At 55.1% G+C, this 21,890-nt stretch overlaps 3 protein-coding genes and 1 long non-coding RNA gene across 9 annotated transcripts in view; 1 reads left to right on the forward strand and 3 right to left on the reverse strand.

Moving 5' to 3' along the window:
* SETD5 (SET domain containing 5) overlaps positions 1-4,425 on the reverse strand; it is a 63,797-nt gene extending 59,372 nt beyond the window's left edge. The window contains exon 1 of the mRNA XM_068694284.1: positions 4,236-4,425. The gene's annotated coding sequence lies outside the window, so the exon portion shown is untranslated. The remainder of the gene's footprint in view (positions 1-4,235) is intronic.
* Positions 4,426-5,185: 760 nt separating this feature from the next.
* Positions 5,186-16,603, reverse strand: LOC137862335 (SRSF protein kinase 3-like). Of its 2 annotated transcripts, none has more exons than XM_068694295.1 (12): positions 16,109-16,603; positions 13,959-14,023; positions 13,692-13,800; positions 13,492-13,579; positions 11,640-11,730; positions 11,338-11,441; positions 9,271-9,433; positions 8,128-8,213; positions 7,590-7,697; positions 7,058-7,127; positions 6,849-6,941; positions 5,186-5,556 (listed from the first exon to the last, which is right to left on the reverse strand). In XM_068694295.1, exons 2-12 carry the CDS (start codon positions 14,002-14,004, stop codon positions 5,369-5,371), a joined length of 1,146 nt encoding a protein of 381 aa, XP_068550396.1. In that variant the 5' UTR covers positions 14,005-14,023; positions 16,109-16,603; the 3' UTR covers positions 5,186-5,368. The 2 variants fall into 2 exon arrangements, with proteins under 2 accessions (XP_068550396.1, XP_068550395.1); XM_068694294.1 differs by having other exon boundaries at positions 13,959-14,082.
* On the forward strand, positions 11,640-17,623 carry LOC137862337 (uncharacterized). Its single transcript, XR_011100187.1, has 3 exons — positions 11,640-11,949; positions 12,446-12,655; positions 13,396-17,623. It is a non-coding gene; the product is annotated as an uncharacterized lncRNA (long non-coding RNA).
* PLXNB1 (plexin B1) overlaps positions 17,553-21,890 on the reverse strand; it is a 74,576-nt gene continuing 70,238 nt past the window's right edge. For all 5 annotated transcript variants that reach the window (XM_068694282.1, XM_068694278.1, XM_068694280.1 and 2 more), the window contains one exon: positions 17,553-21,421. In XM_068694282.1, coding sequence (XP_068550383.1) covers positions 21,317-21,421 — 105 coding nt within the window. In that variant the 3' untranslated portion in view covers positions 17,553-21,316. The remainder of the gene's footprint in view (positions 21,422-21,890) is intronic.

Raw genomic sequence — 21,890 nt, forward strand, 5'->3', positions numbered from 1 at the left:
TGTAAGGACCAAAAAAGTTGCAGATTTACAAGTGAAACTACAATATTGACACTCCTGGGGGGGGTTGTCCACAGAGGTGGCGGTAAGGCTACCATCCACCGCAGATTTCTTCTTCTGGGCTACAGCTTTTCAAGTTCAGACTCATCAGTTGAAGCGAGGGAAAAATCCCTGTAGCTATTTTTGTTACAGGAAAATAATGCTTCACCGGCTCGGCCGTGGGGGGGATGAACAAGAACCTCCTGATCTGCCGTGGAGCTCACCCTCCAAGACAAAGAGCATCTTTGCTAATTATAGAAAGCCAAAAATTAAACTCCAAGTCGAGAAGAAAAGTGCTTCCCAGCGTGCTCGGTGGGACTCGCTGCGATTTCAGCAGCCCGGCAAGTCCCACCCCTCGGTGCGCGCAGCGGGGAGGCCGGGAGCGCCGCGCATTCCCCCCGCTCAGCAGGGACAGAGGCCGCCGCACGGATGATTTGCTGCAGGAATATTGGAAAATTGCCACCAAAATAGCAAATCCTGGAAAAAAAATAAAACACCACCAAGAAACCCCAAGCAACTTCAGCAAGGAATTAAGGGAAGAGGAAAAGCGAAAGGAGCTCGGCTCCCGCAGCCCCAAGATGTTGGGCTCTTGCTGTGTGACGGGCTGGGGCTTTTTTCGGGATGAAAATCAGCAAAAGGTTTGGGTGAAGCCAGACTGGCATTTTTAAGGTAGAGTTTTGTGGGAGTTCAAACTTATTACGCACTAACTCTTGCCACCAGTCATGTAAGCCAAAGCCTGCCTTGAATGTCTAACAACTTGAACATACACGGCTGGTTTTGTTAAATTTGAAAGAGAAAAAAGCTAAAGAGACAAGTATAACGCCATGAGGGATTTATTTTAAAATAAACAAATGGCTGAAGTTTCATATGGTCAACTGAGATCTAGCATCTGACACACCAGATATTTAAGCATACATTTAATGCTTTCAACTAAAGCACCGCTACTACTTCTTGTATGAAAACCCAATGCCTACTACAACCTTCCTTACATACTCAACATAATATGAATTTTCACTGGTAAAACTTCTTAATTACACACAAAAGCAGCACCAGAGAACACACACGTGTGTTTCCAGTGCAGTCACACCGCCATGAGAACAATGATCTCTGAATTTCCAAAACTCCGAGCACCCATCGGGTTTGTCCTACTACTGCCAGAGTAGACTGAAACATTTTTATCTCGTCACATCATTCAAAACAAGCTGGAAAAAGTCTGGCTGTCCAAAATGAAAGGCGGCACAGGCCACTGCACTGTGTGTCCGGGACACCACACACTCAGGCCTCCCTCATATGCTTTGCACCTGAAAGCCTGAATTAGAAATCTTTTGTTTCATGAAGCATTTGGAAAACCTCAATGAAGCGCTGCTTTGTTTTTCCATTTTTTGCCCCCAAAGAGAGTACAAGCTTCTGAGAGCGCCAGGATGCTGATTCAACGCCACCTCTTTCCTATGGCATTTTTCAACTTTGCCCTATTACTTCTCAAAATAAGATGTGGCCGTAACCGAGTGCTCTTTCTAAAAAGGGCCTTAAACGTACGTGGGATTTCACCACCCCACCGTGGGCTGTGATCTTGCTTTGGGCTCACTGGGGAGCTGACAGTAAAAGCAGGGCCTTGCCAGAGCGGTGTCAGTTATTCAACAGGATGCAGGGCAGCAGATTAATTCCCCATTAGAGCGGACAGGGAGGCGGTAAACAAAGGCTAAGGGGCACCAGAGGTGGCGAGCTGGGTTTTGATGCCCTCACAGCACGCTCTGCCCCAGCGCTGGGTGAGTTTTTAGGAGGGTTATGAGTTTTTCCCCTACTTCATGAGGCCGGCTGGGTGCTGGAGCCTCACCTGGAAATGCTACTCAGAGTTCTGCATCTGCTGCCAGAGCGGATTTTAATCATTTCTCATGTTATCCTGCTCCTGGAATTTGCTTCAGGGGCTCAGCAATGGGCAGCCCAAAAGCCCAGGGCAGGGAAAGGCGGGGAGAGGGGCTGCCCGGCAGAGGGGCGAGCTCACAAAGATGGCAGTTGTTCTCTGCTGCCACCGCAGCCCCCTCGCACACCGCATACCTCGACCCGTGTCAGCCCTAGCGAGCAGGCGGAGAGCTCCCTGCCAGCAGCACCCAGCACACAGACAGCAGCCGGGGAGCAGCGCTTAGGAAAGGAGGTAAAGGCGCTCGCTCTTCCTTCCAAAAAAATAAAAATTAATAAAAAATTCAGAGGGAAGCTATTACGCTCCAGCAGACAGAGCGCGGATGGGAGCTGGCAGATTCCCCAACACACAGTCACGTCAAAAATGGCCTCCTGCAAACTGTTCCTTCCTCGAGCCTCAACCCGAAGCCAGGAACCTTCCCCACGGCCGCGGGACGTTTCGCCGCCGCCGCACGCTTTGCCACGGGGCTGCACGAGCAGCCGAGGGTAAACTGCAGGAGGGAAACTCTGCCCGTGGTCTGCGTCCAGCCCCCGAGTTGAGCCGGGCCATTATTTTGACTGCTCCCCGGTCTGTGAATGGAAAATCCCTCCTCAGCACTAGCGGGCTGCTGTCTGCCGCACACACCCACCGCACGCAGCAGAAATTCCAGTCAATAAGGCAAGTGGGGCCCAGCCGGTGGAAGGGGAGGAAGGAGACACACAAACAATAAGGAAAGCATCTGGCTCCGTTACTGGCCAGAAAGGAGGCTGGAGTTGAGGAGAGACACGGCTGCAGCCTGCAGTCAGCAGGAAGATCCCAGCGATTCTCCCTGGCCTACTTTCCACACAGCCCAAAATATCTGCGGGAGGGTAACCCCGGCTTCCCAGCCCCGAGCGCGATCCCACAAAGCGCCCAACGAGGCCGAAACCCAACCCAGCGGGTTCGTCAGGCGGGACCAAAAGAGACCAGGTTCTGCTCGGGGCCTGGGAAACGGCCCCAAAAATCAAAACCTCTTAAAAAGGGCTTTCCCTTTTAGCCAGCCATCTCCTCGGCAGCAGGCTAATGGAGGCCGCTCGGCTGGGCTCCCCTGGAGAGCTCAGCCAAACCTCCTGGAGCTCCTCTCATAGCAACCGCAGCTCCAGAGCCCGCAGCAGCAGCTGCTGTCACCGCCTTCCCCGCGTCCCCACAGGATCCAGAGCCAAGCAGACGCCCTCCTCCCCGCACCTCGGCGGCGAGATGACTTCCTGGGTCAACCGCAAGGAAAAAAATATATATAGAAAAAAAAAAAAAAAGGGAAAAAAAATCCCTGCGTTTCCTATGCGAGCGAGGAAGGGAAATCTCCCATTGCTGCTGAGGGAAAGGGAAATGGGATCAAGGTGTTGGGGCTGTGCCTTATGGGGTAACAGCCCTCCTATATAGGGTGTGGGGGGGGGATATGACGGGTATGGGCACACCAGGGACACCGGGGGGCACCCAGCCGTGACAAAAAGCCAGGCACCCCCTGCCCACCCCCCTTATATAACGCTGGGGGGCTGCAGGGGGGCTTGGGGGTGCTGCAGCCCCACACCCTTTATGGGGGCAGCACCCCCCAAAAAAATAAAACCTTCAATAAAGCCCAGAGGGGGCTGGGGTGGGCTGCGAGGCCTCGCACCTCGCCCAGAGGAGGAAGGGGGGGGGGACACACACACCGCAGCGCTGCCTCCCCCGGTTCTTTCCCCACCCCCCCCCCGGTGCCCCCGGTGCCCCCGGTGGCGGTGACCTTGCTCGGTGCCGCCCGGCCGCAGCCCCCTCCCGCAGCCCCCGGCACCATGAGCAAGCAGAAAATGCCGGGCACGCGCCTCCCCCCCCCCCCTCAACCCCCCCCACTCCCCGCCTCACCGTTTCCCTCCCTCTCTCTCTCTCTCTCTCTCCCTCCTTCCCCTCCTCCCACCGGCGGCGGTACCGGCGGGGCTGCCCCGGGCCGCACGGCGGGGAGGAAGACGAGGATGAGGATGATGATGATGAGGAAGAGGAGGGCAGGAGGAAGGCCTGCGGAGGGCCCCCCCCCCTTCACACACCCCCCCCCCGGTGAGGCCTCGCTCCGCAGCCCCGAGCCCCGCCGCGCAGCCCCGTGCCCGCCATGATGGCCCGGCCCGGGCCTCCCGCCGCGCCTGCACCGGGCCCTGAGGCGGGGCAACACCGGGAGCCCCCCCCCCGGTTCCCGGTAACCCCCCCACACCCCCCCCCCTCCCCCCTTCTTCTCCAATCCCCCCAACACCGGGCACGGCCCCGCTGCCTCCCGCCGCCTCCCTGCCGCTCCTACCTGGCCGGCCCGTTCCCCGGGCCCCCCGCGCGGCACTAGGCCCGGGCTGAGCGCCGCGGCGTTTCCCGGGCAACCGGCGGCGGCGGCGAGCCCTGAGCTGCGGCCCCTCCCCCCGCAGCGGCGGCGGCGGCGGCCTCACCCCGCGCCGGGCGGAAACGGCTCTGGGCGCACGGGGATCCCCGGCGCCGGCGCCAGGGGCGCCCCGGCCCCGCCCACTCCCGCTCCCCCGTCGGCCGCCTCGCCCCGCCCCCCGGCGCTTCCCATTGGCTTCCCTTCTCCCCTTCTGGATGCTCATTGGGCGGCGCCCGCCCGCTCGGAAAAGGGAGGAGGGTTGATTGGCTCGCCCGGCTGCCAATCCAGCGGGGCGGCCTGCTGAGGGGGCGGCGAGGCGGCGGTGCCTGGCTACGTGCGGGGGGGGGCGGGGCCCGCGGTGACTCCCGCGTCGGGACACGTGGCAGCGCCGAGGGGCGGGATTCCTGCGCGGCCGCACCGCGCATGCGCGTCCCGGCTGTGAGGGGAAGGGAGGGGGGAGGAGGAGGAGAGGAGGCGCTGACAGAGGGGGCGCATGCGCAGTGCGGCGGGCGCGGGGCCTGCCGCTCGGCACGTCCGCGCCGCGGGGGGGGGAGGAGGGGGCGGCGGGGTCCTGTCAGGGGAGGGCCCGCCCCCGGCCGCGGGCCTCAGGGGGGCGGCCGCCGCCACACGGAGCCCCCGCAGCGGCCGCGCTGAGGGCGAGGAGGGCAGCACAAAGCGCCGGGGCCCCTCAGGGAGGCGGCGGGGCCCGCCCGCTGCCCGTTACCCGATTTGTCATCGATAACCCCCCCCTCAGGCTGCGGGCTGAAGGAGCGATGCGTGTGGGACGCGAGCACGGCCGCCTTTAATCCTTTTTTGCACCTTTTCGCTTTGTACACAACTCTCCCAACCCCGCCGGGCGCCTCCCGGTGCCCCCCTCACCCCCCCCTCACCCCCCCCTCACACCCCCGGGGCACGAAATGGCCGCGGGAGGGCCCCGCCGCCCGCCCGCCGCCATCTTGTGCGCGGCGCCTCAGGGGGCTCCCGGCCCCCAGCGCCTCAGGTGAGGCAGGGCGGCCCCCGGGGGGGGGTTACCGGGGATGTGAGGGGGGAACCGGGGCCGCTCACGGGTTGTGGAGCCAGGCGTGCTGCAGGCACTGCGCGGCCGTGGCGCGGTGCTCCGGGGCGTAGCGCAGCGCTGCCAGGAGGAAGCTGGCCAAGGGGGCGGCCTCCTGCCTTCGCCAGCGGTACCTGTCCACCAGCACGGCCTGCAGGCTGCACGGGGAGAGCCGGGAGATCCGCAGGAGAGCGCCTGGGGGGGACATGAGGAGCGCGGAGACGTGAGGAGCACGGAGATATGAGGAGCACAGAGCCCTAATTGCGCTTCGCCAGAGGAGCAGGCTGCAGCTCTTCGCCTCACGCACCTCAGCCGAAGCAGCCCTCCCTTCTGTGCTAACCTGCCTGCCTAAGCCTCATCCGCAAGCAAACCTGGCTCACAGGTGTTTCTCAGGCATCATCTGCCCCAGCTAGCGCCTGGGGCTTCCCCAATTCTCGAGTAATTAGCTGAGAACGCACCAGGAGTGAGAAATGTTCCAGGAACAGCCATGGCACAGCCCTGCACAGTCCCTGTGCCTGCCCAACCCTGCACACATCAGCTCGCTGCAGTGCCACAGTCACAAGATACTAACGTTTAATTTGCTGTGTGCCCGCTGGCCCCGTGAGGCCCAAAAGAGTGCCACTGCTGACCAAGAAGCCATCCTCGTCCCCGCGAGCATGTGGTGTAAATGCGGTGACTCAGGTTAGGCATGTGTGGTTAGGCCAGCAGGGTTCTCACGGAGAGTGCATATAAAACAAGGGCTGGTTTTGATTCACCTATTTTGAGCACCACAGAAGGAGTAAACGTGAACAGGGGATCTGAACGAGCAGGGAGGTGTGTGGTAAACTGCAGCCTGGCACTGGTGTGCAGCACAGAAGGAGTTGTAGGTAGGCAGGCTGTGTGGCTGGTGAGCATGAGGAGGAGGACAGGCTAAATTGCAGGAGGATGGAGTCATGCAATGCCTTGAAGTCAAAAGACAAGGATTTCAAGCTGAATGAGTCAAAGGGAAAGGAATTGGAGAGATTAAAACAGAAAAGACGTTACAGCTAGGCCAGAAGGCTAAATATAGCAGCCATGGTGGAAGGATGGAAGGATATGAGTGTCCCAATCCTCCTCATCATCATTGTTCTCTGCCAGTGAATGGGTGAAGTGCAGCCAGTTACGCACTCTTTTCAGCTTTCCTGCCATGTAGCTATTTCCTGTCCTCATTTCCATGCTCTCCAGCTCCAAAGGAGGAAGGATGAAAATCTTTTCCCTGTTGGGCATTTGCCACGACCATTTCTGAGGCTTTTGCATTTGCATTCATTGCTGGAACGCTCCTGGATTGCAGAGGTGGCAGGGCAGGAAGTGTTACTGCACTTTATGAAATCTCCACCTCAGTTTTCTGTCCCTGCTTGTAGCCTGCGTTGTGTAACATCACTTCAGGTGGTTTTCAGCGCGAGCTGAGTAGGAGCGTGCCAGAGATCCCCAGTGATTTTTAGAGTAAACTTCCCTACTCCGATTCTTACCTGGCCTGCTGAAAAACTTTGTTGACTTGTTCCAGGAGAAAGCAATGCGGGGAGGAATTCTTCCCAGGAGTTCGATAATGCGAGCAACGTGGTCTGGAGGGAGGGAGAAGAAAAAAAAAACACACAAAACAAACAAAAACCACACACACCTAGATACAAAGATTGAGACACCTCTGTCAGTGAAATTAATACAACTGATGGGGTCCTACCATCATCTCTGGAGAAATATTTCCCGGGCTGAGGATCAAACAGACACTCTCCCGTTGCCATTTCAAATGCCTAGGAATGGAGTAGCCTTGTTAATTCTCTGACTGACGGGGAGTTTTTCTTCCTTGTTCACTCTGACAGTACGGGTGCCAATTTCCCTTCCTATCACACAGAACTGATACACGGAAGGGCTCCCTCTGCTTTGATCTATCCTGTGCCATTGTGAAACAGCTCCTTGAGCTCCGTCAGGATGGAAAGAAACCAGTTTGTGCCTGATCCAGTCAAGTCTCTGAGCTAACATACATGGAGTGCGAATTGCCTAAAGCGTAAACTAATTATAGTGAATTATATCAGCAGCATACTTTCAGTCCAAAGTGAAGGAGTGCAGACAGCCTGTTTTTCCTTCTCTGACTCAGCCACGGCAAGGAAGTCGTGCTCCACATGCAGCACAGAGGTGGGCGCTGAGGACATGCTGCCCCTGGCCTGGCAGTGTCAGTCGGCTGCCATGCACGCACGTGTTGCCTGCAGCCCTACCAGGCAGCCCGTGCTCCAGATGTCCGCGGGGGTGCCGTAGTCTAACCCAAGCAGCACTTCCAGGGCGCGGTACGGCTGCGTCTGAATCTCCTTGGAAAAAGGCTTGTACTGAAATAGAAACAAACGCCCTTTGGTTAGCAGCCGTGCATGAGTAACAGCGATGCTTGTGGTCACAAGCTGTCCGTGCAGCACTGAGGATCTCGGGGGCAGAGCTGGATGTGTGCACTAAAATGCGTGCAGGAAACATCAGACCCGTTCTCGGCCCCACACGCTGCTGTAAGGTTACCTCCCAGCATTCGAATTTGTGGTCGTACGGACTAACTGCAAGCTGAAGAAAGATCCAAAGCTGATGTCTCCAGGAGTGCAGCGCCCAGCTGGGAGCTGGGAGTGCTGGATAAAACACCCACTGGAATCAGCATCACTAAAGCACGCTCTGAAGCTGCTGCTCGGCTGTGGAAGGACTGACACACAAAGTGTGACAGAAAGAAGTGCCAAGCATCCTGCGCTGGCACGGGACTGGGACTTGGAGCAGACTCACCGTCCAGCACGCGCTGCCCAGATCTGCAATTTTCACTTCTATGCTCATTAAATCAGAAACTTCCAGCTGATTGCCAGGATCACCTCCTACGTAGAAAGGACAGTGAGAAAACAGGTCTTTCTCCAAAACAACAGCTATGTATCATTTACCGTGGAAGATTCATGTCTGAAGTTTTGAAGTTTTTCAACCTCAAAGGTCCCAAAATGCTTTAGACAGATGGCTCTTTTTTTATCACCAATAAAATGCCACCTCTCATTCCTGAGGAAACACAAAGGGCTGGTATCCAGTCAAAGTCTAAGAGGATGTTAGGGAGGACAGCAGCTTTCAGAGGAGTCGTGGGACCACGTGCACCTCTCCTGCTGCAGGGTGCCTGCTCGGCAAGCACCGTGATGGTGACATTTTCACAAGACTCTGGAAAAGGGTAATTTTTGTTTTAGTGCTCTACTCTGAGCTGTCAGCCTGCAGCTAACATTGTGCCTTTCTGCTCCGAGCAAGAGACTCTCTCAGTAATTTGGCATTCCCTGATTGCCCCAGGGTTTGAGGGACAAAACGACAACATCATGGGAGAAATGCTCATGGGAGAACATTGTGGGAGAAAATACAAAGGGGCTCATTGCTGGGAGACTAGATCTCTTGAGAAACTCTCCAGCCCTGTGTTTTATTCTATATTCGCTCCGGTCTCTGAAAATAAATCATGTTTCAGAAGGCTTCAAAGATTAGACTGTACACAAGTCTCCCACAGGCCTCAGGGATATGGGAAATAAAGAGGAGATGTGTCAGCCAGCTTTCTGATCAGACCAATCCGTGCTGTGGCTGGAAATACCCGAGGAGGGGATGTTCCCGTTCTGACAGAATCAGCTCTGGCGTTGTGGCGAGGTTATTGATGAGCACCTGTGATTTGTCGGCGTTCCCCATGCACACCTACTGGCAAGACCACTTCTCTGTGGGTGCCTTGAGTAACTCGGAGCCACTCGGTCTGAGGTTTGTAGTAAGCAAAGATAGGAGAGGCCTCTCAGCCCTTTCAGCTGCCTGTGCTGTTCTGTACTGGTGTTGCAGGCGCTGTGAACTGCCCCCACCTCTCCATTTCACTCCTGACAACACCCTCTTCAGCCTCTTTTCTTGTAGAAAACCTTCAGAGCTCACCTGTTGCCTCTAACCTCAAATCTGTTCTCTGCCCACAGTCGGTCGCATCGCACAGCAGCCTTTGGAGCCCTTTGTCCCGGACGCACAGCAGCACGTTCTCGGGCTTGATGTCTGCGTGGATGATCCGGCAGCGCCTGTGCAGGAAGTGCAGCCCTGCCAGCACCTGCGGGAGCCACACAGCACCTCAGGTTAGCAGCACGATGGAGGGAGATGGGGATGTGCAAGCACCCTGCGTGAGCTCGCAGTTGCACCCTAAAAAGGGGTGGCATCAGCTGGGTGGCCCTGCGTGCTTGGCACAGGGAGTTTGGGGACCCATCTGGAGAGTCCCCAAGTGCCAGCACGATGGGGCGAGCCCGGAGAGCTGGAAACAGGACAGAGGAGGCCTTGCAACTCCAAAGCAGAATTTTCTCCTGAAAAGCCACTTGTGTTTATGTGGCTTCTTAAGTCCTTGGCCCGCCGTGCCAATCTGTTAACACAGCATCATCGTCGGAATGTAAGCTGGGAGTTGGTTGTAGGGAGTTTGACGTGGCCCAGGAGGGAGTCCCATCGAGCAGGGAAAGAGAAGGAGGTGAATCATAACCCGGACAGGAGGAGGGAGAGATGACGAGTGAGTGAGTGCAGAGAGGAATTAAGGGTGCTGCAGGAGAACCATGTAGGGAAAGAACAGCTCACGGCGGAGCAGGGAGAGCCTGGCCGTCACAGGGGGAGAGAAACAAGGCGTGCAAGAGAAACACTCGCTATCAGAAGTCAATAACAACGAAAAGGCTACTGGGGAGCTTTGTTGCCTTTTTCTAAACACTCCGGTCAGTCATAAAGGGCTGGCAAATCTTCTCTGTATTATCAAAATCTATTCTGGGATGAACACCAGCCCCGGGGAAATACCAACCTTAAATGGTAACTGTGAAACACAGAGGAAGATTTAAATAGCTAAACCGGAGTGAATCAGAAGTAAATACTGCCCCAGTACTGATCTGAAGGGAAAAAAAAAAAAAAAGAAAAGAAAAAAGATTGTGAGATTTTACTATTTATGTAGATAAGGGAGTGGATCAAGCAAAAGGCTTGGGTGCCGAAAGGAGCACATTGATTAACACCACTACGTTTCCATATAACTTATTCAGGTGCTAACGGAGCCTCTTTAGAGGAAGAAGCAGATATTTCAGAAAAAAAAGGATGGAGGAAGAAGTGGTTTTCTTTCTTGGTGTCCCTAGAGGGGCACAGGAATCAAGGTAGCAAATCTTCATCTTGGCAAGTCTGCAAACTTCTGATAAATCTCAGCATTGGAGGCAAAATGTGATGTTAACTTGTTTTAGACCTCACTCAGGTTTCCCAATCCATAGCTACACACACAACACATAAGAAACTCAGCTCGCACAGCCTGTTTGATCAGCATGCCACATCCTTACAGGGGATGAAGGAAGTGTAGGCTCTGAGCAAACTGCACCAGCAATTTGGAAAGCCCTGGGAAGGAATCAGTGACAAGGCAGACCTCCTGCAGCCCCAGACATTACCGTGCAGACTGCCGAGGGCAGCCCTGAGCCCTGCCGGACCTGAGTGCTGTCAGTCTGGCAGCAGAGCAGAGAGGACTTCTCAGAGTAGCAGGAGGACAGAGAAATAACACGGTTTGTCAACAAGAAACATATCCATGGCAGGCTGTTTGTCCCCTGCTACTCCTGCAAGCAGCTGAACTGCTAGAAAATTCAACGAATTGCCATCCCTCTGTCCCCTGGTGCAGGTCTGCAGATTCCTGACTCTTCACATCACTGCTCCTGACCCCTTTCCACACCCGGTGAGACAGCAGGCATGGGCAGAAATGCACACTGCCCTGTATTAATGAGATTGTGGTGACTTCCCAGTCTGCATTTTATTTAACGTTTTCTCTCCTCAGGCCCAAAAGAAATAGCTCCTGTTTGCCTTTAAATTGTGTGCCTTGGGCACTGACTCTGTGTTGTCCCTTTCTTCGCAGGTGCAGTCATAGGGGAGATCGTGGCAGATGACCCCAGGATGAAAGCTGTGACTTGTTGCCAACACTGCCATGGTGCCCTCACCCAGCTGGAGCTCAGTTCTCACCTGCTGTAAAGATTTTTTCACGAAAGGCAAAGGCAGTCCCTGGGCTGCATAGTTACACATCAGGCATCGCAGGGAAGGACCCAGGGCCTCAAATACCAAGCACGTATGTGGGAGAGAGTCATGGATTCACCAACAGAGAGGAGGTGCCACTACCAGCCTTTTATCCCTCACCAGGGCAGCCAAATATCTCCCCAGCCAATCTCCCCCCTCCACCACCTTCATGTGCCCTGGTTTTACACCATCGTGGGCTCCCCAGCGCAAGCCCAAGCTTTGCTGACCCAGCATCACTCCCAGCAGAAGGATATGGAGGCCGTTCTCTCCGATCATTCTGAAGTCATCTAACAAACAGACAATGTTTTCTCCTGCCCGGTCCTTCTTCCTCATGCTGCTCACCTGAGGGGGAAGATTTCAAGAAAGCTGCAATTAGAGACATATACAGACACAAGGACACCTTGCACCCATTTTGTCCTGTTCTACAGCCTCTCTCTTGCAGGGGTTGACATTTCATGAGAAATCCCATGAAAACAATATCAAAGAAACCAGTCTCCGAGCACACAAGCAGAGTCTGTTACCAGAGAACAAATTTCTGTACGTCATCTTCCCCTGGACCAGGTAGGAGCAGCACCCTCTCACTTCTTATTCTTATCTCAATAATTCAAAGCGTTGTTGGTCAGCTGAAGGCTAGGGTGCAGAGCAGCTTCCACATCTGGAACAGCCTGCTGCAGTGGCCTCTTTGGGCCAAAAAAGGGTTGGCTATGGGCAAGTGCAGCCAAGATCTCTGATACTGAGTGTTGGGCGAAGGGGTGAACACATCTTTTGTAACCAGGAGACATTACATAAACCTAGCACTTGGGAGGGTCAGAAACAAGCCAGAGGAGATGTTTCTTCACACAGCACACAGCTAGTTGGTGGCAGCTCTTGTCACAGGGTGCTCCAAGTGCTGAAGCCCACATGGGTTCACAGGAGAGCAGGGCACGCTGCTGCATGAGGCTGCTCCCACAGAGCGCTGATCTGGCCACAGCAACAAATACTCTGTGCGTATATATATAAAATACAAACATACGATGAATTCAGATAGAAATATATTCATTTTTTCTTTTTGACACAGCTGTAACCACGGGCGATTTGGGGTTGGTTTTTGTGCAGCTGCTGGATCTGCAGCAGCACCAGGAGGTGCGTGGAAGCCGTGGGGACCGGGCCGCCTCTTCTGGCAGCGCTGCAGGCACAGACCCTGTGCTGGTGGAAGTGGCCCTGGGAACAGCTACGTCCTGCTGAATGGAAGGCGTGTCGTTCGGAGAGAAGCAATAAGAAATTAAGGGTAAGGCTTGGTCTATGAACAATATTGTGCTGATGTGTAGAAAAGCACCCCTTTGATTACATTCAATTAGTGCCACTTTGTACTTCCTCTTGCATCACCGAGTCTGGCTCATATCCCTTTGGAAAGGGCCTGCAGATTTACAGGTACACAACAAACCTTTTCAAAACCTGCTGGAGAAAGGCCTCGGAGTAATTTGAAAGGCAAAATGTAATAGCTTCTGTTCACATAAAGCTGATGTAACTTCATATTTAGGTAAACTCCAAGAATTGTAACGAGCTTTCTAGAACTAGCAGGTCAAGCCATCTTCAAAGGCAACTAGCTGGGACTCAGATGCATGCACCTAATTACTACATCCATTAGCAAAGGCAGAAGGAAGCTTTCTGAGTTGAGAGGTTTATTATATGTTTGCTGCATCCTGCATTTTTTTCCTGGATATTTCCTTTTACTTCAGTATTTGTGTTGTGATAAAGCAATGCCCTCTGAGCTGGGAAGCACACAAATAGGGTGGAAACATTCTCATCGCTGCTTAAAAACACCATTACCACTTTTCTGTGTGTGTTGTTTTTTCCACCCTGTATTTCTCTGGGTTCCTGCTATTTACTGGATTTTGGCCTCAGCTGAAAGAAATGGGCCGGCAGGGTGAGACGCAGCCACCTGTCCTAGCAGGAGGAAGAGGAAGGTGCCTGTTTCGGAGCCAATGTGACCTAATGAATTATCTAACGTCTTTTTGCATTCTTCAGCCCAGCTCCTCAGGCTGAGACCAGGAAGAAGAAGGGACGGTGAGGCTGATTCTCTGAACTCAGCAGCAAAGCACACAGCCTGTGAATTTTACATACGCATTGGAGGAGAGAGACCTCGTCCTGGGCAGCCTCAGCAAAGCCCTCCCTGCTCTTCAGGACCTTCACAGCTACGTTCTTCTTCTTCCTACAAAACGAACCATGTCTGTAAAACAGTGCACGCCACGGTGGCCTGCGAAAGGGACAAGCCCTGCCCAGGAGAGTGGCTGTCCCTCCCCAGCTGGCATCCAGCCCCTCACCTTGTGTCCTGGCACAGCCAGACGGTGGCAAAGGCCCCGCAGCCCAGCTCGCGCACAGCCTGGTATCGCGTGTTGAACACCTCTCCTTCCCGCACCGGGTGGTGGCCTCCTGTGGGGAGCGTGGCCAGGAGCTGTTACTGATGGCCTTAACCACCCTCAGACTGACAGGGCAGCTGAGGACAGCGTCCTCCCAGAGGGACAGACGGACGGACAGGTCCCTGTGACCCGTGAAGAGCCCGGCACGATGGCTGCAGTGCGAGGACTGACCTGAGCGCTGTGCTGCTGGCTCCTCCTCCTGCACCCGCACCTCCATGGCGGTGTTCCTGCAGGTCCTGGCAAGAGGGGACAGAGGCAGTGTGGAACCAGTGGTGCAGTGTCCTGCAGGTTAGTCCTTTAAAGAGAGTTAGAGACCAGGCAGCTGCACACGTTGATCTGCACAGCTCCCGATTGCTCTTCTATCCCTGCTCCCCATTTCTGCTTGATCCAAACCTGGAACTGGGCTGTTGGGAACATTTTGGGCACCTCAGCGAGGTAGGGATTATTTTAGAATTATTTTAGGAGTTCAGGGGAGGAAAGCTGATGGGCTGGGGCTGGACTCCTGGCTCTCAGGTGGGAATCTAAGGGTTCCCTGTGCCCTGCGTGGATTCCCAGTGGCTCAGGGGGACCGTGGGGCCCCTCCGTGGCTGTGACACCGGCCTGTGCAGAAGGCCAGCCTCCATATGCACCCCATCTCGGGGCTTTCACTTGCAGGAGGAGCTTCGCATCCCAGGTAGGTGCTAAGCAGAGCCTGCATTTCAGAAGCTGCCCTGCACATCTGTCTGCAGCCTGGGGCCAGAGCAGGGCTTTATCACTGACCATCCCGTGACCCCCTACAGAGAGGCCATAGCGGAGGGGAGAGGCTGTTCCCTGGCGTGTTTCTATGGCAGCAGAAGGTACAAACACAGGCAGCGCAGACAGACAGATGCAACTGCTGCTCCCCCAACCCCGCAGCACCGGTGTGGAATTGGCTTCAGCACTGGTCACCTGAAATAGCACCCCCCAGCCCCACGTTGCTAATGGAAATGTGGATTTACACTGCCACGGGCTGGGTGCTCCCAACCCAGCGTTTCATAATTCGGAAATGTCACTTGCTGTAAGCTTCACATGAACTCGCGTTGCCAGAGCTTGTGACAGGTGATAATAACCCAAGTAGGCCATTAGCAGGGGTAGAAATATCGACCTTTAAATCCTTCAGAATCAGGTTGCCAAACTCAGAGCTTGTCTGCACCGGAGGAATTTCAGAAACAGGCCCAATGGGCTGGCAGTGCTGGTGCGTGCCCTGTCACACGCCTCATGGCAGCAGCCACATGACTGGGAGCTGCCCCGGGACAGTAACATCTTCCAGGTGCTGGAACAGAAGCACGACTTCCTCAAAAGCCTAGAATTTCTTTCCATACACTGACAACCCTATCCCAGTACAGCAACGGAGCCGTTGCCTGCCTTTGGGCACCAAGTGAGCTCCCAGCACATTTCTAATTAAGGCTCAGACTGGGCTGAAGGCTGCTCGTGTGGTCAGGGATACCCAGAACTTCCAGAGCTGATACCGCTCCATTTACCCTCGCCCATGGAGTGGTGTGCAAGGGACTCAGAATGCCTCCAGCTCCATTACACCTCAGATTCAGCATTTACACGTGCTCTGAGTCAGCCTCCTTTAGGCACAAATCTGCAGGATACCGCATGTCCGCATAGCCACTTTGTCAAATATTTACCAGAGTTCGAGCTGTGCAACAGAGGTGAGGCCAGAACTGTCCTCACCTGTGCACAGACAGCCTAGCAGTAACCCTGCACGCCCCTGCACCACCAGGTATATCCAAGACCTCTCAATTCGCATCTTCCAAGGTTTTGGCACATCATTAGGACAGTGCACATTGGTCTGAGAGCTGGGCAACAGCCCTAAAGATTTTATTTCTTATGTCACTCAGCATCCATCTACCAAATGAACAATTCAAGAACATGCGGGGATGAGAGCTCAGCAGCATCCCCCCTAGATGGATTTTTATGCTAATAGGAGTTTTGCTTTTGTCATTAAGAGCTGCATCATGCAGAACCCGCTGGGTTGCTGCAGGCCTGGAGCAGGTCAGAAAACTCAGCCTGAAAACCTGCTGCTCCCACCTGCTCCGCGGTAGCTCCGACGGGCAGGGAGTGGTGGTGCCTCACCTCTGCCTGCACAGCTCCACCTGCAGAGAGGGGTGCAAGGAGCTGCCCCTGCTGCTCACCATACATCACAGTGCCTGAAGCTGCAGAGTCCAGCAATACTCCCTCCAGCTTCTGCACGAGTACAGCCCTGGCTGAGTGCAGCATCCCCACGAGTCGCGACACGCAGCACAAAAGCAGCCCCATGGGCATGCAGGGCTCAGCCCTACTGCCCTCAGACTCACCGTGAGGCAGCTCAGGAGGCCGGGCACGCCGCCCTGCTCGTCATCTGGCTCGTGCTGGAGCTCCCGAAAGTGAGCTCCCACCTGGTGCTGCTTTCCTTTTAGCCTGCGCTGCCCGGGAGGGGTGTCCTTGAGCAGACCAAGCCCTTCGGCATCGCTGGCTGGACGTGCTGAGGAGCGGGGCAGGGTATCGGATCTCAGCACCGTTTCTGGGAACAACCTTGGCTGCAGGGCAGCAGGAGAGCCGGGACAGCTGCGGTGGGTTTGCTTTACTGCTGCACCTGTCTGCGCAGCCCCTGCCTCGGCCGCCCTGGCAGCAGGTCCAGCAGCCTGCTGCGGCTCCGCGGTCTCCACAGCAACTATTTATAGAGGGAAATCCACAGCTCTGCCGAGATGGAAACGGGAAAGTCTTCCCCCTCTGCTCCTGAACACGGAAAACACGAGGCTGCCTGGTGGTTCCCAGAGGCAACACGCTCCCCGAGCCCCCACGTGTGGCACTGCCCACCCAGGGCACCCAGGTACAGCGCGGTGCAGCAGGCACACTCCAGGCTGGAGGAAAAGGACACGGCTCCTGCACCAGCGAGGCAGCATGGCTCTCCACAGATGCTGCACGATGGCTTTGGTGCAGGAGCAGCTTCCCCCAGCACAAGGAAAGGATTTGGTGCAGAGCAGCCTCGCTGGGCGCCCCAGCAGCCTTGCAGCACCGAGGAGCGGCCACCCGCAGCGAAAGCACTTCGCTATTTCCCCCCGGCCACCTGCAGCAGAGCTTGGCAGCCCCGGCCGTCCCCCAGCTGGGGCCCTTGTGCTGCGCAGCTCAGGTTTCCTGGCTGAGCCTGCAGAGAGGCAGGCCCAGAGCAAGGGGTTAATCCTGCCCCGCTGCCAAACCAGGAGCCGGGGCCTCGCTTCTCCCCCTGCCTGTGCCCCTCACCTGCCGCCCCCGGCACTAAAAATACCAGCGCAGGGGCAGAGACTGCAGCGGGGCTGGGTGCTGAGAGCCAGGGCTGGGGCAGCAGCGAGGGAGAGAGCTCTGCAACCCCTAAAAGGTCAGCAAGAACACAGATGGATAGGTGAAGGAGGGACTACAGTGCAGTGACTTTATATATAATACAAATAAGGTTGGAAAGAAGCCGACTGTATCAAAATCTCTGCTAATAAAGTAAGAGGGGAGGCAGGATATACGGCCCTGAAGCCAGCTTTAGGAGGCCGGGAAGAGCTGTGCAACTCGCTGACAAATTAAGAGTCGTTCAGCTAATTGAGGAGCGCTGGTTTCTGCCTCGCCCTGGTGGACACCAGCGATGAGCACAGAGCACAGCTCAGGCAGCATCGCCCCCACCCACCCTAGGAAAGCAGCCAGGCATTCCCCCAAGGGATTTCCCCACTCACACCCCAAAAGGTGAGCACATTGGGGGCAGCTGCGTCACCGTGCAACACAAGCGGGACACGCAGGTTGTATATTAAAATTTATTGAATTATTGTGTAAGAATTCTCTTTATTAAAATCATTTGGACTCTAAACTGATTATTTACAGACAAAACCTTTTATATCACCAATAGATTCCTACATCTCAGAACAGTATCTACAAACAGTTATTACACTATGTAACAAAATTCAGATTTTTTTTCAAGCTTTTTATATTAATTATTAATTCCAATTTGAGAAAGACAGTACCTCGGGTGCTCTGAGCAGAACTCAAGGTGTGGCAGGGTATAAATGCAGGGCAGGCCATACCGTAACAGAGACGGACACCACGTCACACGGCTGGGAGAGGGCAGGCACCAGGACAGAGGACCAGGAGAAGAGCTATGAGAGCAAACCGGGTGTTCAGGAAACCAAAACCATCGTCCTGACAAGAAAGGCACCAAAAAAGCAGCGTCTCGCTGCGACTGGGGCACACCCTGAAAAAGAAATGGCATTCCACCGAAGCAGCGGGATCCAAGAACCCTTTTATTTTCTTTAAAAAGAAACTAACCATCATTTCTCTGTAAAAAAAAAACTCCCAGGTACAGCCCAAACATGCCACTGGGCAGATGAAAGCAGCGCTCTCACGTCTATGCGGTGTGCGTGCCCGCGGCTGTGCCAGCAGGAGACATTCAACGCACTAACAGATAACCTGTAATACTGATCAGCTCTCAGCCTGTCGTGCAGACCACAGAAGAAGCAAGTTTCTTTCTCTGACCGCAGCACAAAACACTCGAGATCACCTTTCGGGGACTGCAAAGGGAGCACTGCCATCCCTCGCAGCCCTGCCGTCAGGGGGGCCCGGCTAGCTGCTCGTGGGGCCAGGCGGAGGCTGGGAGAAACGTGGAAGGATTGTGAGGAATAAATAAATAACTCTTCCCTGCAGTAGGGAGTCTTACAATAAAAAGCTGTTTTGTGCAAATCTCCATGCAACAGAACCCTGCTGGAGGAAGGGATTTTGCCACAGGAGCGGAGAATGGACGGAGAGAAGGGGGGGCCGTGCCCGAGCACCCTGCGAGGGGCTGGGGGAAGGAGGACACTGAGGGCACTGCGATGGGGAGAGGTGGGCACCAGCCCCCTGCCCTCCCTGTACCTGTACCAGGTGCTGCCTCCTGCCCGGCCACGCACAGATGAGCTGGAGGTGTTGAACACATCCCCCGTGTTTAGCTCTGTTTGCAAGTCCTGATTATTGCTCTGATGAAAGCAGATTTTCACAAAGTAAATCATCTCTGACATCTGGGAGTGCTACTGAGAAGCAAAGAGGATGCAGAGCTCGATTCCCCCAAAAGCTCTCTGCGGGCAGAGGCTGCCCTCTCTGCCTGGTTTTACCCTGACCAGAGCAGGAGATGCTGCAGGACCCGGAGAGCTGCCAGAGGAGAGCAGAAGAGAGCAGGATGCCTGGCACTGACCCCAGGAGAGCCCCTGAGCCTCCCTTTGCTGCTGCGAGGCAGATCCAGAACCAAGCCTGGTGCTGCCCTGCTCTGGGAAAGCAGAGAAAATCCTGCAGAACTAGGAGCAGACACGAGCAGCCCGCTGAGCCTTAGGTGCAGCAGATCACCTGCGGCTCCTGGAAGGTGCTCAGCGAGTTGGAGGCCACAAACCCAGCCCTGCTGCCCAGAGCAGCAAGTCCACCGTCAGTGCACAAGTGGGACAACGCTACACCACCGCTGCCTGCCGCTCCTTCATCCTGCCCTGAACCAAGCAATCGCCTCCCGTGGTTCCTAAGGGAACAGGCTTTGTGAACTTGCATTGTATCTGCTTTTTCCTATCTGCCAGTCCTTTCCTCCACCCAGCTTTTTTGGGGCTAATTTCCTCAGATTTAGTGGAGACAGAAATTCCAGAGATGCTAAGCTCCCAAAAGTTCATGAAATAGGGTGGTCAGGCAGGAGACGGACCCAAACCAGTGCCCTCCTGGTGGAAGAGAGGCAAACAAACCCCAGCCTCCCCTTCCTGCCCCAGTGGCCACCCAGTACAGGATGGTGGTGCAGGGACGGTGGCTGCACCCTGGGCGCAGAGTACCTGGGAATGCTGCTGAGATGGCCACAGCAGGGAGCTGGCTTTCTGGCAGGGAATCTGTGGGAAGACAGGCCAACGCGTGCTCGTTGTATTGCTCAGAGGAAATCTCACAACCACGCAGCGCTCACATGAAGCCAACAGGCCTGGAACTGCTGCGATATGCAACGGAGAGAGGTAGGGATGTGATCGTGCCCTGTTCTAGCTCTGGTCCCTCCTGGCCTGCACGATCACCGTCTAAAGGGAGTGACAGGAGTGAGACCTGCTGGTCTGCCCCAGGCATGCGGGACATCAGCCTGGGCTCAGCAGGGGACGAGAAGAAGTAGGGTAACCTTTCAGACAGGAATTCACTCACAGAAGGGCAGAGTGCTCTGTCCACAAGGTGAGAACCGCCCCGAGTGCTCTCCAAGAGAGAGCAGAGGGGCTGGCCGGCCGGCTGGGGACTGACTGTGTGCGCTGCTCCGGCCTCTCCTTGCTCGCAGCAGCACTCCTCTTCGCAGGGCGCCCAGCATGGTTGTGCTTCTCGGCTTCCTGGAGCTCACAGCTCCCCAAATAACCCTTCTGTGTGCCACCACCGGAGAGTTCGGGAGGTGAAACTGAGGCGTAAGGCGAGCCTAAGAGAAGAGTAAGAGCACACAGCTACGCCTCAAAGCGAGCTGTGAGGAAAAGCAAGCTGCTGTTACGACAATGCAGACGTCTACGAGTTATCCCTGCAGACAAAGCAGTGGAGAACACTTCGCTCCAGTGCTGACAGACGTTTGTCAGTAGAAGTGCACAGAGATGCTTCTCCGAGAAAAGCTTTGTCTCAAAGCCACAAAATTAAACATTCTCCTTTAGCATTTAAATACATTATCTTTCTGAGGGTATTTACAAGTCCAGTTCAGAGCAGCAGAACAGCGAGACACCAGAGGAAGGGGAAGTGGCACAAGGCATTTGTTGTGCTTTTCAGAAGAGCAGGGTGACCCCGACCACAAGGAACCAGGAACGACGGATCCAGAGCTGGGTCAGTGGAGACCAAGGCAAGCTGGGCGGCCGGCTCCTCACGTGCTAAATTTGTCCTGAGGGAAGGGCCAGGGGGTGGTGTCCACTTACAGGGGGCTCCTGGGCGAGCACGCCCGCTGGTGAGCACGCAACATCCCGGCAGGCGTCGCACACACCGGGGAGCAGGAGGCCGTCGCCATCAGACCTTTCCACACCCAACGTCCAGAACCAGCAGGAACACTGCTGCGAGGAAGTTTCTCAGCTGGGGTACTGCAGGAGCGCTCGCTAATCCGTACAGGGACAGAGGTCAGTGTAGCTGTCAGCCAGGGGAAGCTTCCCGTATCCCCAGTGAGATGAGCGGCTGCAGCCAGGGAGCCTCCCTAAGGGCACCCATGCAAGGCCAGGATGGCAGACACGGTGCTGGGCGCTGCCACCCGCCTCTTCAGCAGCGCCGCTCGGAAGCTTGGCACATTCACCTAACGTCTGTAGGAAGGAGCCATGTGGTCCCCTGAGACTCCGTCAGAGGAAAACTGAAGTTCGTTTGTTTTTGCTCGTAAAAATGAAAAAAAAAAAAAAACTGTAAAAAAATATTCTCTGAGATGCAAGGACGCTTGTACTTCGTACTGCCTTGGCCATCCCCATGCGTGTCACCCGCTGGTTCCTTGGAGAGGCTGGTTCCAACGGCAGCAGGGCACCCTGCACACAGCCAGGACGAGCACGGCCCTGTTCAGCCAGGGGAGAGCAGTCTGTCTGCGCCTGTCACAAATCCGTGACCTTGTTCTCCACAGCTGCTGCAATCTGTTGTAGCCTGTATCCCAGCTGCATCTTCTGTGCCGTTGGGTCTTCTTCCAAGGCTGTGATGATCTGCAACGAGACACAGCTCACTGCCCGCCCTTCTCCAGTGCACGGCGCTGCCAAGCGGCTCAGCTCCATGCACAGGGGAGGGCACAGAGCATGGAGAGCCCCACGCTGAAATCCAGCGTGCTGAAGTGTGTTTGTAGCACAACTTAACCACAAAGTGTTCTAGATTTGTCCTAACATGCTATGTAGAATTCATAGTGTAAGAAGAATGCTAAACTTTGTACCTGAAAATTCTATCTTTTTTATTAAAGGAATCTTAAAACTTAAAATGTAGTTAGAGTAGAGTGTTTAGATACCACAAGAAAAAAAAAAAAAGGCAAATATATTTGAAATGTCAACAGCCTCCAGGTTAGGGCTAAGTCCTTGTTTTGTGAGATATCCCCCCTCTCTCATCAGTAAGAGTAAAGCAAACTTCTGACATGGAAGTTATACATGCCAATGAAACAATACACAGCATTGTAAATGATCTGCT

Source organism: Anas acuta, chromosome 11 (genome assembly GCF_963932015.1).
Source record: "Anas acuta chromosome 11, bAnaAcu1.1, whole genome shotgun sequence".
NCBI lineage: Eukaryota > Metazoa > Chordata > Aves > Anseriformes > Anatidae > Anas > Anas acuta.